The sequence below is a fragment of the Heliangelus exortis genome, chromosome 3 (genome assembly GCF_036169615.1).
Source record: "Heliangelus exortis chromosome 3, bHelExo1.hap1, whole genome shotgun sequence".
Lineage (NCBI taxonomy): Eukaryota > Metazoa > Chordata > Aves > Apodiformes > Trochilidae > Heliangelus > Heliangelus exortis.
Window position 1 is genome coordinate 3,165,416 of NC_092424.1, and position 15,825 is coordinate 3,181,240.

General features: G+C 44.0%; 1 protein-coding gene across 1 annotated transcript in view; it reads right to left on the reverse strand.

Annotated features, from left to right (window-relative positions):
* Positions 1 to 10,936: 10,936 nt before the first annotated feature.
* The window catches only part of TRIM67 (tripartite motif containing 67), a 39,178-nt gene continuing 34,289 nt past the window's right edge, over positions 10,937 to 15,825 (reverse strand). The window contains 2 exon segments of the mRNA XM_071738913.1: positions 10,937 to 12,053; positions 12,756 to 12,918. Coding sequence (XP_071595014.1) covers positions 11,988 to 12,053; positions 12,756 to 12,918 — 229 coding nt within the window. The 3' untranslated portion in view covers positions 10,937 to 11,987.

Below are 15,825 nucleotides of genomic sequence, written 5' to 3' on the forward strand. Positions count from 1 at the left end.
ACCCCTAGGATTCTATGATTCTATGGTTCTATGATCCTTTGAGGCTGGCAGACTGATGACACAGAATCAGGAGTTTTGTTTTCCTTGCCTCTTAACAGAAAGGAAAATGTCCTTCTGTTAAAGTTGGTTGGGTGTTATCTAGCCACGGAGAGCCAGATCTTCCCCTGGTTTCGTATCAGCACAATCCCATCTAGGATCTTGCTCATTATTTAGAGCAAGGGTGAGGTTTCTGTTCCATCCATCCATCCATCCATCCATCCATCCTCCAGCTCATCTGGCTCCAAGCCTGCTCCCTGCCTTGCCATGGAGTCTCCTCGTGTAGGTGGGAGCAGGGCTGCAGGGTGGAGAATTGTTCTGCCAGCCTGTCTCCTGCCACCCTCTTTCCCTATTTCTCCTCCTCCTCCTCTCTCATGTGGCTCAGAAGTGCATGAACTGACACGTTTGAACCCTGTTATTTGACAGGTACACTGAGTCAGGCACCTGGGCACACCTGCCTGCTGCCAAGTCCATCTTTTAGACCTCCCAAAGGATCTGTCACCTGCCCAAGGGACAAACATCTCTCCTCATCCAGGTGGATTTGTGCCTCCTCACCTGGCAGGGGCAGCCTGGGGGTCACCAGAGGAAGGCTGTGCCTTCCAGAAGGTGACAGAAAGGACTCTGGGCATTCCCAGCACATTGCATCTCAGAACAGTTTTGGGCCCCTCAGTTCAGGAAGGATATCGAGGTCCTGGAGCAGGTCCAAAGGAGGGCAACCAGGCTGGTGAAGGGACTCGAGCACAGGCCCTATGAGGAGAGGCTGAGGGAGCTGGGGGTGTTGAGGCTGGAGAAGAGGAGGCTCAGGGGAGACCTCATCACTCTCTACAACTCCCTGAAAGGAGGTTGGAGCCAGGTGGGAGTTGGTCTCTTTTCCCAGACGACTTTCAACAAGACAAGAGGGCACAGTCTTAAGTTGTGCCAGGGGAGATTTAGGCTGGATATCAGAAAGAATTTTTTTACGGAGAGGGTGCTCAGGCATTGGAATGGGCTGCCCAGGGAAGGGGTGGATTCTCCATCCCTAGAGACATTTAAAAAGAGCCTGGATGTGGCACTCAGTGCCATGGTGTAGCAACCGCACCGGTGGGTCAAGGGTTGGACTTGATGATCTCTGAGGTCCCTTCCAACCCAGCTAATTCTATGATTCTATGAACATCTCCCAACCTGCTTCAAACCCCCGGGGAGCAAAGGCTTCCCCTGCTTTGTCTGCAGGGTTCTGTTCCTTATCCATTCCAATATTTATCTTTTACCAACAGGAACACATGGGTGAGCCTCTGAAGAAGAAGAAGGAACAGAAAGAGAGGTGAGCTGGTTTTAACATGGTGTAAATTCACTTTTTTTTGTAGCCCCCTATCATATTTCCCCTGGGCAGCTTTCAGCAGGGGTTGTGCAGATCAGAGAGGAAGGAATTTCTGCAGCTCCAGAAGAGCTCAGTCACTGAGTGGTGAAGCTGCTCTGTGTTTCAGCACTTTCAGAGGCCCCAGTTACAGAGTTTGACTGCAGATCTGTCAGTTCTGCCCTGACATGTCTAAGGCTGCATGGAAATCCCTGTGTGCCAAGCCAAGGAGATGCTCCTTGGAGCATTTGCCCTGAGAAATAATTTCTGCAGAGGCTTGGAAGGTGAAGTGGCAGGTTCCCTAAAATGTATTTTTATTCTTCTTTCACCATCCTGAAGTCTTTGTGTTTCTTATTTTTTTAAAATGTGAAACATTCTGTAACATGCTGTTAATTTTGGATGGCTATGGAGGTAATAAATATTGTAATTATAACTTAATATTCCACAACTCCAAACCCTGACTGCATGAATAGGTGGCATTTCCCCCCATATTAAGCACTTTCATGAGTCTGATTTTTTTCTCTTAATGCTTTTGGGTTTTTTTTTCCCCCTCTTCCTATTTCAGAAAAGGCAAAAGGAAGAAGTTGGTGCCAAGCATTTGGTCTGCAGGACAAGTTGGGAAATTCAGAAATGGGACTTTGATTCTGCAGAGTCGTGACATAAAGAAAATTAAATCATCCAAAGTTATCAAATGAACTCCTCATACAGAGGGAAATGGACAATATGCATGAGAGAGAGTTTGCATTGCTACCAACACAGACTTAGGAAGCTTCTCCCCTCCCCTCCATATCTTAATTTTTTCTCTATTATTTGTTGCAGGATTTTCTGTATTTCATCCTGCCTTGGGAAGAGGATGAAAATTTACCACTTTATAAATAAAACTAAGATTTTTTTAAATTAAGAGTGCTACACAGGCTGTTTTTATTAGTTAATGATTTCTAAAGAAAGCCTTTCATTTTCTAGATTGAGCTTTTTGGCTGTACATAAAATATTAATTTAATCCATTAACTGATTAAATATATGCCTCTTTGATATATATTTATATACTTTAGCATATTTATATACTTATGTGTATTCCTTTCATCTGGAAGGGGCATGGAAAAAGCAGCACCTTACTTACTCTGAATCTGAAATAGGTCTCCTCAGACATTTATTTGCCATACATCTGTTTCTGTGTCTGCACAACAGTTTTCCTGCCCAGCCATACCTCTTAATGTTTCAAAATTATCTGCTTTGGGATGAAAAATGAGATTATTTGAAGTTTTCTCCCAGGTAAGAGCTCTACAGATCTCTCCAGAGGACTCCAAATAAGCATTGTTTAAAACGGTGATTTTGTGGCTTTGCTGCTACAAAATAATATTAAAAAAAAAAAAAAAGTAAGATAGAGCCAAATAAGGCCTAGACAGTAGTTCATGATTCAGGAATATTTGTTTTGATCAGTGTTCCCATGCCTCACAGGGCTTTTCTGTGAAATCTTTGTGCTGTTTTAGTGGCATTTGGATTTCAGCATTTGGGGGGGTTCTGAAAGAACAGTTTTGTCCTCTGTAGCTAAATAGGGTTTTTTTGGGTTTTAAGGCTTTGTCTTTCCATTAACAATGGTTGATAACATTCCCAAATGTTCTCTCCAGCCTACATCATGCTAAAGAAACTTGAATATTTTAGTTGAAGGCCAGAATAAAGTTAACTTAAATGATGGGGAAAAGTCCTTGCTATGCTGTGTGTCAGGTTATTTGGAGCTCACGTGAAGAGCTCTGGCAGTGAAAGAGGTGCAGGTGGGAAAGAAAACAGCCCTGAACATTTTCTGGAGAAAATTCCAAGTGTATTCCTGAAATCCAGCATCCCTCTGCAGGCTGGGGGAGCAGAGGAAGTGTCCTGGCTGCCACCCTGAAGCCTGGGAGGGGGATCTCTGGCTCTGGGTGAGCAGCATCAGCTTGCAAAGGTACCAGCAGCACATCCCTCTCTCCAAACAGCAGCATCCTTCACAGGGCTGGAAAGTATTCTGGGATGGAGAGAACCAAAACCTTCCATTCCACCTTCCTCTCAGGTCCTGGAGAAATGCCCTGCCAGCCCAGAGAGGATCAAGAGGAAGAAGAGGGTCTGGAGGGAAGGTAAAAAGTAAGAAGATGGGTAAAAAAAAAAAAAAAAAAAAAGGTGGGTAAAAAGGTGGAAAGGAGGATTTCTGAGGCCAGGTGGGAAGGGGAGGGTTGTGCAGAGTTGGGTTGCTCAATATTGTTGCCACATTTCATAATTAATTCGATTTCTTCTTATTCAGTATGGGCTGGAGAATTAAATTTGGTAATTCAAAGTGGAATTCACAGTCCTGGCTGGCTACAGCCTTAAGAGAAATGTCAAATCCTGATGGCATGAGGAGGTGTAATCCCTAAGAACTGAGTACAGAGGATCCAGACTTGTTGAGGCAACAGATGGGCTTTGAATGTTGTGGCATAACCTGTATTTTTTAAACCCTGGTTAATCCTTAAGCTCATTTTTTCACTGCTTACTTCTAAATAAAGTTTTTTTTCAGCTGGCTGTGGCTGTGATGTGGGAGTTCAAGTCCTCAATCATCTTTGGTTTGGTTTAAAGGGTTCACTTTCCACCTCCACAGCTCCAAAAAGCTATTAAGGAGTGAAACTTGATCAGAAGGGAGTGTCTTAATTTTTGCAGTCCTGGTCTCAAACTTGTAAGCTCTGTTAAAGAAAAGTTGAAAAAAAAAAAAAATTCAGTTCTTAAAAGTTGCAAACTGAAATGCCAAGCTGACAGTAGGACATGAAAGCTTAGGGGGGGTAGGGAATAAATAAATAAATGTAGAAAAGCTTATTCAACATTTTGCATTTTCTTATTTATTATTGGTGTGTATGAATTATGTATCAAATCCCCCAGGGATGGGAGGGGGAGGGGGAGCCATGCTCCATCCTTGTAGGATAAACATGGTACCTTCAGTCCTGTTGTGTTGCTAGATGGGTTAATAAAAAGAATAATAAACCCAAAATAATAAAAACCCAAATAAACCCATTCTGTTCCTGCTGGTTCTCTGGCCTGGTGTGATTTCTGTTGGTGTCCAGGCTGCTTTGGGAACTGATCCAGGAAACCCAGCTCTGAGCAACAGATTAATTATGGGCAGGGGAGGGAAGGGACTTTTTATTATTATTATTATTTTTTATTATTTATTTTGCTTATTTATTATTTTATTTTGCTGCAGCTCAATAGAGATGTGAGGCAGAAAGGCAGAATGCACAGATTTTCCTTTTCTTTTGCATATCTATGGGTTTTATGTCCATTCCCAAGGGCTGACCCCACTGCCATTATTTTTCCTCCCAAAGTCAAACTCTGTCCAATGAAGGAGCTGGCACTGAGTTGTCCCCAACAAGAAGGCCAGGATGGATGGGTGGGATCTCCACACTCTTCTCTGTACTTAACTCCTAATTTGATCAAAATAAACATTCTGTTTCTGATGCTTTCAGAAGCATCAGAGATTTCTCTTTCTTTATTCCCAGACATTTAGGAAGGTTTCTGGCAAAGCAAAGCAGGTAGGTAGGGTCAGGCATGCATCCTACATGCCTCATCTCCATTATGACCTCCTATTTTTTTTTTTTTTTGTATCATCATTTGCAGTCATAAATAGGGTCCCGAAGCTGAATTTGTTGGCAAGGTTTTAAGAATTTATTTAGAAACTGTAAAACAGCATCAACTCAGATGTCAGGTTTTTCCAAAAGGAGAATACACAAAGTTTTAGTCGGACCAAAGGACAAAAAGCAGTTTGTTTCCAATTCAAAAAATACAAACGTTTGCTCCAGGTAGAAAAATTATAAAAAGTTTGTATTTTCCTCTCGATCTGGTGACAGACACATACAGCAGAGATGTATATTTCACCAGCTCCAAATTCATACAAGCTCTGGGGAATGCCAAGAAAGGAAAAAAAAAAAAAAAAAAAAAAAATGTCGTGGTTAAGAAGCAAAGAGAGAGAAACAACTTTTGTCTTTCATTTAACCAGAAGTGAACACCATTATCTTATTCCTTTGCACTTTTATGGTTGCCAACATTTAAGTTAGTGCTACTCATGCTTCATATAACAATCAGAAATAACAGCAGGTTTACCTCATGCATTTATTTTTAATATTCATCACATAATGTCTTCTCACCATGCTACCTAGAAAGGTTACTGGTTTTATTGACAACATTTAAGGAGGATGAAGGAATGCAATGGGGAGCCAGATTTTTTTTTTTTTTAATCTGCTTCTTCACAAGAGAATGTTGGAAATCCAATTAGCATTAAAAAATAATTCTGTAATTAATTCTGCTTGGATCTGCTTGCAATAAAATAAAGGTTTCTTAGAAGAAGGGGAAAATGCTGCTGAGTGCCTCTGTCTGTCAAAACCTCTTCAGTCTCCTGTGCTGGGCAGAGATGCAGAAGCCCCACACATGGGTGCCTTGCATGGGGGCTTCTGCAGGGGAGATAAAATAAAATAAAAGTCTTATTTATGATGGATTTGTGCTTCAGTCAGGCTGCTGCTTCAGCCAGCAGTGTTCAGTAGTGCTGGGCAGAGGAATTGCCAGAAATGTTGTCAGTAAAAACCAGAAGCAGCTCACTTCTTCTAAAAAAAAAAAAAAAAAAAAAAAAAAAAAAAAGAAATTAACAGATTTTCCACCTTTGTTTGGTATTTTTCAGTGAGAAGTGCCCTTTGCATCTGCAGTGAGGGGGATTTGGTCCCATAACCTCTTCTGAAGGACTTGAAACCCTTCCAGCCAAGCTGCTTGGGGATTTCAGATCATCTTGCCTGGTTCAAAGCTGAATTCTTGATGTTGTTACTTCAGCAGGAGCTGGGAAGGCTGAGATCAGCTCTGACCCCTCTTTTTTCCCCATTTTTCTGTCTGTGAGCAAAGGATGCAGCATCCTGTGCCCAGGCTGCTGGTGTCCTGCAGCCCTTCTCACAGGCACAGCTCATCTCAATCCTGACCCAAAAATCTCCCCCCAAACACGGTGGTTTTCATGGGGTGGTACTGGCAGCCTTGGCTCGTCCCTCTCTTACCTTGTTTGAGGGATATTAATGTGGAAGGAAGGAAAAAAGGAAGGGGAAGGGGAAGAGGAGGGGGAAGGGGAAGGGGAAGGGGAAGGGGAAGGGGAAGGGGAAGGGGAAGGGGAAGGGGAAGGGGAAGGGGAAGGGGAAGGGGAAGGGGAAGGGGAAGGGGAAGGGGAAGGGGAAGGGGAAGGGGAAGGGGAAGGGGAGGGGGAAGGGGAAGGGGAAGGGGAAGGGGAAGGGGAAGGGGAAGGGGAAGGGGAAGGGGAAGGGGAAGGGGAAGGGGAAGGGGAAGGGGAAAGGGAAAGGGAAGGGGAAGGGGAGGGGGAGGGGGAGGGGGAAGGGGAGGGGGAAGGGGAAGGGGAAGGGGAAGGGGAAGGGGAAGGGGAAGGGGAAGGGGAAGGGGAAGGGGAAGGGGAAGGGGAAGGGGAAGGGGAAGGGGAAGGGGAGGGGGAAGGGGAAGGGGAAGGGGAGGGGGAAGGGGAGGGGGAAGGGGAAGGGGAAGGGAAAGGGAAAGGGAAAGGGAAAGGGAAAGGGAAAGGGAAAGGGAAAGGGGAAGGGGAAGGGGAAGGGGAAGGGGAAGGGGAAGGAAAAGCAAAAGCAAAAGCAAAAGCAGAAGCAGAAGCAGAAGCAGAAGCAGAAGCAGAAGCAAGGGAAAAGAAAGGGAAAGGGAAAAGGAAAAGAAAGGAAAGGGAAAAGAAAGGAAAAGGAAAAGAAAGGAAAAGGAAAAGAAAGGAAAGGGAAAAGGAAAAGGAAAAGAAAGGAAAAGGAAAGGGAAAAGAAAGGAAAAGGAAAGGGAAAAGAAAGGAAAGGGAAAGGGAAAGGGAAAGGGAAAGGGAAAGGAAAAGGAAAAGGAAAAGGAAAAGGAAAAGGAAAAGGAAAAGGAAAAGGAAAAGGAAAAGGAAAAGGAAAAGGAAAAGGAAAAGACAAGGAAAAAGAAAAAGGAAAAGAAAGGAAAAGGAAAAGGAAAAGGAAAAGGAAAAGGAAAAGGAAAAGGAAAAGGAAAAGACAAGGAAAAAGAAAAAGGAAAAGAAAGGAAAAGGAGAAGGAGAAAAGGAGAAGGAGAAGGAGAAGGAGAAGGAGAAGGAGAAGGAGAAGGAGAAGGAGAAGGAGAAGGAGAAGGAGAAGGAGAAGGAGAAGGAGAAGGAGAAGGAGAAGGAGAAGGAGAAGGAGAAGGAGAAGGAGAAGGAGAAGGAAAAGGAAAAGGAAAAGGAAAAGGAAAAGGAAAAGGAAAGCTGCATCCTGCATTTCTTCTTGCTCTCAAACAACTCAGGAACTGGGTGCTCTCTGCCATCCTTCCTTACTACACTTTGGAAACAAAAAACAAGCCACAGAAATAGAAATAAAAGCTGACACAGAACTGACACAGAACTCGAGCACCAGCCAAGAACAAACTCCAGCAACACAGCCTCATGGGCATTATTTACAACACCAGGGAACATTATGGATACAATAAATTACATTTAATACTTTTCCTCTTAAACTCTGCTATATGTAAGCTCATATATAAGCTTGAATTTTTAAAAATTTATTTATTTTGTTTGGTCCAACGTATTTTCCTCTACGTATCCTAACTGAGCAGGGAAATATAAGAGGTGAGGTTACTGTTTGCTTATCTTTTCCATGCTTTTGAAGCCAAATTGCTTTCCAAATTCAGGATCTGACTTTTTTTTGATAGCACCTACCTTTCCCCAGCAGAAGCAGTCAGGGATTGTCAGCTGGGCCTCTGCTCAGATTGACATGAAGTCTTAGCAGGAAATATCCTTGTGAGCTCTTTTCTGAGCTGAGAAGGGAAAAGCAGGGAAAAGTGGGAACTGGGCAGGATTGCATGCCTTGGGAAGCCTGGGAATCCTCCTAATTTGTGCTGCTTCTGTTGGGTCCCACTAAACTTAACGAGGAAATTTGCAGAGGGAAGAGGCAGAAAGAAGGTTCCCAAAGGTGAAGGTTTGGGTTTCAGGGGAGCAGATGAGAACTGAGAGCCCCTTGGTGCTCTGCAGGACAGAAACTTGGCCTGCTGCAGTTTTTTAGCAGCTGTGCAGAGGGGCCAGATCAGTGTGTGCAGAAGTCAAGCTTCATTGTGTTTATCAGAAAAAAAAAGCCCACCAAAAAACCCACAAACAAACTTATTCAAGTTTGTTTGTGGGTTTTTTGGTGGGCTTTTTTTTTTTTTTTTTTAAACATTAAATCAACCCAGAGCTTTTGTGGGGGCTTTGTACCAGTGGATGGGATCCATGGGATAAATGGGATTCATGGCTCTGCTCTCCTGCCTCTAAAGGAGCATCTTGGCCTCAAGGAGCAGAACAGAGCCAGGAAAAGGAGCTCTGTGTGGAGGAGCTGGGAGTCCCACATTGCTGCCCAAATACCCCAGGGAATCAGGAAGGAAGGAAGAGCATCCAGAGGGCTCCTCTGGGGTATAAAAGTCCCTGTTTAACCCCTTGTGTTCTCCCTGGCATCAGAATTTCTGCAAGGACCATGGCACTAGAGGCTGCCTCCCTCCTCACAAAGGGATTTGGAGGAAACACCAAAGGATGCTGCAGATGAAGAATGTGGGAACTGTTGGGTCAGAAAGAGATGGACTTGGGGGAGTTTTACCTGCAGAGAAGCAAAATATCCCCAGCCTGACTGCAGAGGGGCCAGGGCCTCAATTCTGGGGGCACCTGATGCTCTTCTGCCTATGTTCAGGTGGCCAGGGCCAGCTGGATGCTCTGTATAAATATTTAATAATTAATTTCCTAACTACTTAAACATTATTTCTGTTAAGCAAACTCCCAAAATGTATTGCCCTGAAGGCAGGAGGCTACACTCTACTGGGGTAAGTGTTTTATTGCTTATGCCAAACCCAAGGCCTTGAATGTCTGCACAACCAACTCATACAACCACCTTGTTGAGGTGTTTTTTTTTTTTTTTTGTTATCTAGGCTAAATTAGTGTTATTAATTCAGGTTACCTTCTTCTAACTGTATTAATTTTCATTAAATAAACTTCTGCATTTCTGCAAGGAGAGTCTAATGATAGCTGGTCCTTATTCCTCTACATTTATGAATTTTAGAATGTGTAGAGGATAACAAATGAGCTTCTCTACAGCTCTGAAGCATTTCCCCACCTACTGTCCATGTTTCCATGAGAAATCAGTAACCTGTATCACTCACTGTGTTCTCCCCAAGGTATAAACACACCAGGAACCACCACTGACTGTGAAAACCAAAACCAAGTACTGCAAACACTTCTAAAACCCACTCAGAATTAAGCTGAAAAATCTGGCAATGCTTGAAGATTGAAAGCTAGAAATTCACTCGAGTTTCCTACAGAGAAGTTGAGAGTAAAGACAGAGGTTCAGGCCCCAAAACAAACAATGCCCTTTTTATTTTTAATGCAACAAGTGAAAGTGGAGTGCCTTCTGTATTAAAATTATCACAGGATGCTTCCCAGTGTAAAAAAAAAAAACTCTGTGCAACTTCTGTACAATATTCCCAAATGCTGCTCTGCCCAGCAACACCCCAAGCCAAGGCTGTGCTTACACCTGGCAGGGTTGTAGCAGAGCACACCCAAGCAGAAATCTGGGGTCTGGTAGCATTCCAGCTGAGGTAGGTTAACCCAGACCTGCTGATTCAAAAACCCTGCCTGAGTTCATACAGACTTAAACAAAACCCAAAATGATAACACAGTTGGTTTCTGCTGATCTTTAAGAAACCAAGGTCAGTGCAGCACAGTCACTCCAATGCCCACACATTTACTGATACAATCCATCCCAGGCTTTGAAGGAAGTATCCTTATTTCCACACTGAAAACCTGATGTTATTTTTCCCCCTGATGTTGGTTTTATTTCCTAATTCAGCCTTGCCATCCCTGAAGGTGAGCTGGGCTACAGGATGGTCACAGGCAGCATGATGCTTTTTGTCCATAAAATAGCCCCAGGATTGGGTCATTCCAGGCTGCTTCTCCCTCTCCACAAGGGCTGGGAGGTGGGATGAGCTCAGGGAGGATCCTGGATGCTCTGCCCCAGGGATGCTTTGCCATCATTCAGCACTACCTGAGGGATGTGCTCCAGCCAGAGACCAGAACTGGACCTGCAGCAGGATGCTTAGGAGCTGGCAAGTGCCCCAAAACCAGGACTAAGCTGTTTGTCCTGTGGCTCTGGTTTAATCCAAGGCAGCAAACTGGATTTTGATTAGCATATTTGTTTCCAGGTTTGATAATTACATGGCTGTGATAACAACACGTGTGTGCTCGGAGTGGAGAAAGCAGCAGGAGTTTAAAAAAAACAAGCAAATTGTACCTGGGTGGGATTTAAGAGTTTTTTCTTTCCTTGCTTGCTAGCACCACATGGATGGGAGTGACAGAGTCCAAGGTGTCCAAGGGCTCACAGGGTCTGCTGCATCCTGTCCATTGCTGCCACACACACACTGCCAGCCATCAGGTAGGGTCAGGAGAGGCAGCACACACACAAATCCAGGGATTTTCTGGCAGCAGCATGCAGGTGGCAGTGGGAAATGGTCCCTGTCAGTCAGGCTTTGTCACATGGATCCATTTCCATGGGTGATGCCAGCCAAAGGATTTATGTCCCAACCCAGAAAAATCCTTCAGGATGGATTTCACAGTAATGCCCCAGATCTCACTTGCTCAAGTGCTTCATTAGGATCAAGGTATTAATTAGCTGACAGGAAGCTAATAGAAAATTAAGGCTTCTGATCTCAGAGCTACATTGGAACTACAGCTGCCCAGGGCTTATCACAGGCAAGGCTGGAAAGCAGCATTTCTCTAGGTGGGATGTGTAGAATATTTAAAAAAAAAACTCTTACCAACTCAGTTCAAAGTCCCCTGCACCATTTTTCAGCAGTTTTGCCAATAACCACAGTGAGATCTTCTGGAGGTGACAGTCTCCACAACCACATCTAAATAACAAACACTGAAATGCAGCAAGGATGTTGCTCACTCTGCTTTTCACATCTGAATTCTGTGTGTCCCGTGGTTAAAATGAGCACCACTGTTAGATGGCAGCATTTGCAAACCAACCTCATGCTTGCTGAAGATAATGGGTGAAGTTCTGCCACAGAATTCTGGGGAAAAGTTATTCCACAGCTTACTGCAGTCTGGAGCCAGAAGGAAGAATTAATGCTCATTTGAGCCCCTGAATGTATCAGACAACCACGAGTGTGCAGCTTCCATTTCAGCTGTCAAAAAATATGATTTCTCAATTTAAGACCTTCAGGTGAACAAGAGAATCCAGCTCACCTACTGGTGTATTGCTCCAACATCCATTGTCCCTCAGTCTTCTCCATTTTTTTCCAGCATCCCTAATACCTCTTCAGCACAAATCCAGGTGTGAGAGAGAAAATACACTCATTTAACATTTTCTTTTATCAATGTCAGTGTGTGCAATGCAGTGTACATCTGTTCAGGGGCTATGCTTGCTATGGCTGGTAAATTAAAAATGGAGTGGTGAGCTGTGACCAGCAGATTATCCTGTGAGCAACATGCTGTACAATGTTTTAAGTCAGGGAAAAAAGGGATGTTGTGTGTTTGTTTTTTTTTTAACTGACTTACTGGAAAGTGCCAAATCACACTGAGAAAGCTTACAGAATCCAGGCTCAGGCAGGGGCTTCATTAATTGTTGGGCAACTTGGGCTGTTTTACACCTTGTGGCACCTCCAGTCCTGTGTGCAGGGTCACCTGAACAAAGCAGAAGCAACACAAAGATTCAGAACTGGGACATCCTCAGCAAAAAAGCATTTGTGAGGGCCAAGAGCAAGGAAAAGGCAGGGGAAGGGCTGGGGGACTTCAGCTTTAAGTCATTAAGAATACTAATGGAGATGATAATTGAGCCCCTGAAATAACCAAGCCTCTTTCTCCCTTCTTTCCTGAACACCTGGAGGGCTGGAAGCCAAGGGTCCCATATCCCTTCCCAAATCCAACCCCCAGCTGCCTGCTGGATGGAGAGGGACCCTGAGTGCTTCAGGACTGGGATCCCACAGTGAAACCCAGGTACTAAATACATATTAATAGAGAGTTGGGCTGATTCTAATGGGAGGAGGTTCAACATTCCAAGTGCCGGGTCCTGCACTTTGGCCACAAGAACCCCATGGGGAGCTCCAGGCTGGGCACAGAGTGGCTGAGAGCAGCCAGACAGAGAGGGACCTGGGAGTCTGGATTGCCAGGAAGGTGACCAGGAGCCAGCAGTGTGCCCAGGTGGCCAAGAAGGCCAATGGCATCCTGGGCTGGCTCAGGAACAGCGTGGCCAGCAGGTCCAGGGAAGGGATTCTGCCCCTGTGCTGAGCACCACAGTGCTGGCTGGCAGCACCCATCCTCCTCCTCTGGATAAATGGGATAAAGGATGGGAAGGATAAATGGGAGCCAGGGGTATAGAAGACTCACCTGGACATTTCGATTGAGGCTCAAGGCTGGCATGAAGACACCCTCCACGTTTTCAAATGCTGGAGGCCCTTGCTGCTGCCCATTGATGTAAAAAGTCAGGTTGTGCTTGTTGAGATCCAGGAGAACACCAACTGTGGCACCTTTAGAAACTCCTCCTTCAGTCCTGTGGTGCAAAGAGAGCACCCTGTGGGTGAAGGAAACCCCGACCCCCCAAGGCAAGGCAGGCTCACCCAAAAAAGGGAAAAGCAGGGAGAAATATTTGTTCCAACAGCATCTGGCAGTGGTTGAGTCACACCTTGATCTGAAGCATAGGTAGCACATCCCTGGGGGCCGGAAATCCTAAAGAGAAATGGGGTCCACATCTCCTCTAACCCCAAATGAAGAGCTGGAAATGGGGTCCAGAGGTAAGAGGTGCCCTCAGCTGATAAGGGATGGGGAGGTGAGCAGGTCAGGGAGAGGAGCCCTGGAGACACCAGGTCCTCAGAGCAACCCTGCTGTAGGGAAGTGATGCTCAGGAGGGACCAAAAAAAGCAGAAATCTGGTTTCCTAGGCATGAATTCCTAATCATTACCCCAGCTAACAGCCCCAGACTCAGATTCCCAGTTCAAATACTCCCTAAGAGAGGGGGGAAGGCTGCAGAGATACAAGAGCCAGTGGGTCTGGGGAGGGGAGGAAAGGGGGGGTTGGTTAGGGATAAATGTAGCTCCCTGAGTGCCCAGGTGCTCAGCTCTAAGCCTGGGAGCTGTTTCAAGGGCAGAGGCATGGTTATTAACACCTGTGCTAATTGGCTGTGTCAGGAGCAGCTGCTGAGAGCATCAGTGGTGTCAGGACAGCCCCAGCCATTACCTGCCTGAGAGCTCTGACATCAATGCACTTTGATCTGGGGGGCAGTCAAACCCAGTATTATTTTTAAAAGCACCCAGAAAAAAACCCAGAAAAACCAAAAAAAACCCAAGAATCCACTAGATATGCAGCTTGGCCACAGGCACTGCTAATACCAGGGGGGCTCTGAGATGGATTTACAGCCCCACACAGTGAGTTCAGGGTAAACCAGACCTGAAATAATTTGCAGGCAGGAAGAAAGCAGATTTTGTCCCCCCCAGGCTTCCCCTCAGGCTCACAACATTCCCAAGAGGAATGCAAATTTAACATTAAATTTATCACAATAGGTAGAAATCACAATTTATCACAATAGGTAGAAAAATAAAATTAAAAAAAAAATAAAATTAAAAAAAATTAATGTCAAAATATGATGAGGGAGAATGGGGTGTGGGGTAAAACTATTCCAGCTTGTCCACCAGGTGTCAGGAACTGGTTCCTTTCAGACTAACAGTGGCCCAAGGCATTTCTTCTGAAGGGAAAGGAAGTTTTATCCAGGACCTAAGAGGGCAGAATGCATCCTGATTTCTCACTTGGAAGCTCTTTAAGCAACAGTTTAGCTCTGAAATCCATTAGATTCCAAACTTTACCATTCCCAGGTTCCTTTTCTTTGTTTAATAAGAGTCTCTCTGAGCTCTTCTCCAAAACTATGCAGCAAATCATCACAGCCAAGCAGCTTTCCTGTCCTCAGCCTCTCAGGACCTCAATTTTTCAGTAAAAGCTCTGAGCCACAAAACTCGGGATGAGATTATAGGAAGCAACAGTGCTATGATCTAGAAGTGTTGACAAATAGATTACTTTTTTTTTCCTTTTTTTTCCCCTTTTTTTCTCCTTTTTTTTTCCTCTTTTTTTTCTCTTTTTTTTTACTTTTTTCTCTTTTTTCTATTTTTTTCCTATTTTTTCTAATTTTTTCCTATTTTTTCTAATTTTTTCCTATTTTTTTCTATTTTTTCTATTTTTCCTATTTTTTTCTATTTTTTCCTATTTTTTCTATTTTTTTCCTATTTTTCTATTTTTTTCTATTTTTTCTATTTTTTCTATTTTTTCTATTTTTATCTATTTTTTCTATTTTTATCTATTTTTTCTATTTTTTTCCTATTTTTTCTATTTTTTTCCTATTTTTTCTATTTTTTCCTATTTTTTCTAATTTTTCCTATTTTTTTCTATTTTTTCTATTTTTTCTATTTTTTTCTATTTTTTCTTTTTCTATTTTTATCTATTTTTTCTATTTTTTCTATTTTTTCTAATTTTTTCTATTTTTTATCTATTTTTTTCTATTTTTTCCTATTTTTTATCTATTTTTCTATTTTTTCTATTTTTTCATTTTTTTCTATTTTTTCTATTTTTTCTATTTTTCTATTTTTTTCTATTTTTTCTATTTTTTTCTATTTTTTTTTTCTTTTTTTTTTTTTTTTCTATTTTTTTTTTTCTCTTTTTTGGGAGCAGCTTTGACTTGTAGGGCACCACCACGATTTAAAACACCCGCACTGTTTTAAAACAGATTTGATGCCATCCTTTTAAATGACACTGACCCTCTCTGGGAAACAGAAACAGCAATTTTGCCATTTTGGGGAGTATTCTGCTTTTCCCTCTGTAATAAACTCATTCACTTCTTGGGGGCCAATTGTGCTGCTCTGTGACACTGGGTGGCTCCTCTGGGGACAACCTGGCTGAGAAGGAGATGGATGCTCAGCCCAGGCCAGGGGACAAGGGTTGGGTCCCAGCTGAGCTCCCTCCAAGAGCCCCAGGGGCAGACCAGAGGGATGGGGAAGCTGGAATTTTTCCGAGGTTGGACTGGTGGCTCTTCCTGAGCATCCCAGGTTTTCCTTGGGAACAGCACTTGGAGGATTCCAGTGCTTTTTGGACCTCTCTTCCTCAGGGAGTCAAAGATTCTGGCTGGAAGGCCGGGCCCAGAGAGTGATGGTGAATGGGGCTGCATCCAGTTGGCAGCCGGTCACCAGTGGTGTCCCCCAGGGATCAGTGTTGGGCCCAGTTCTGTTCAATATCTTTATTGATGATTTGGATGAGGGGATTGAGTCCATCATCAGCAAATTTGCAGATGACACCAAGCTGGGGGGAGTGTGGATCAGCTGGAAGGCAGGAGGGCTCTGCAGAGGGACCTGGACAGACTGGAGAGTTGGGCTGATCCCAACGGGATGAGGTTCAACATTCCAAGTGCCGGGTCCTGCAC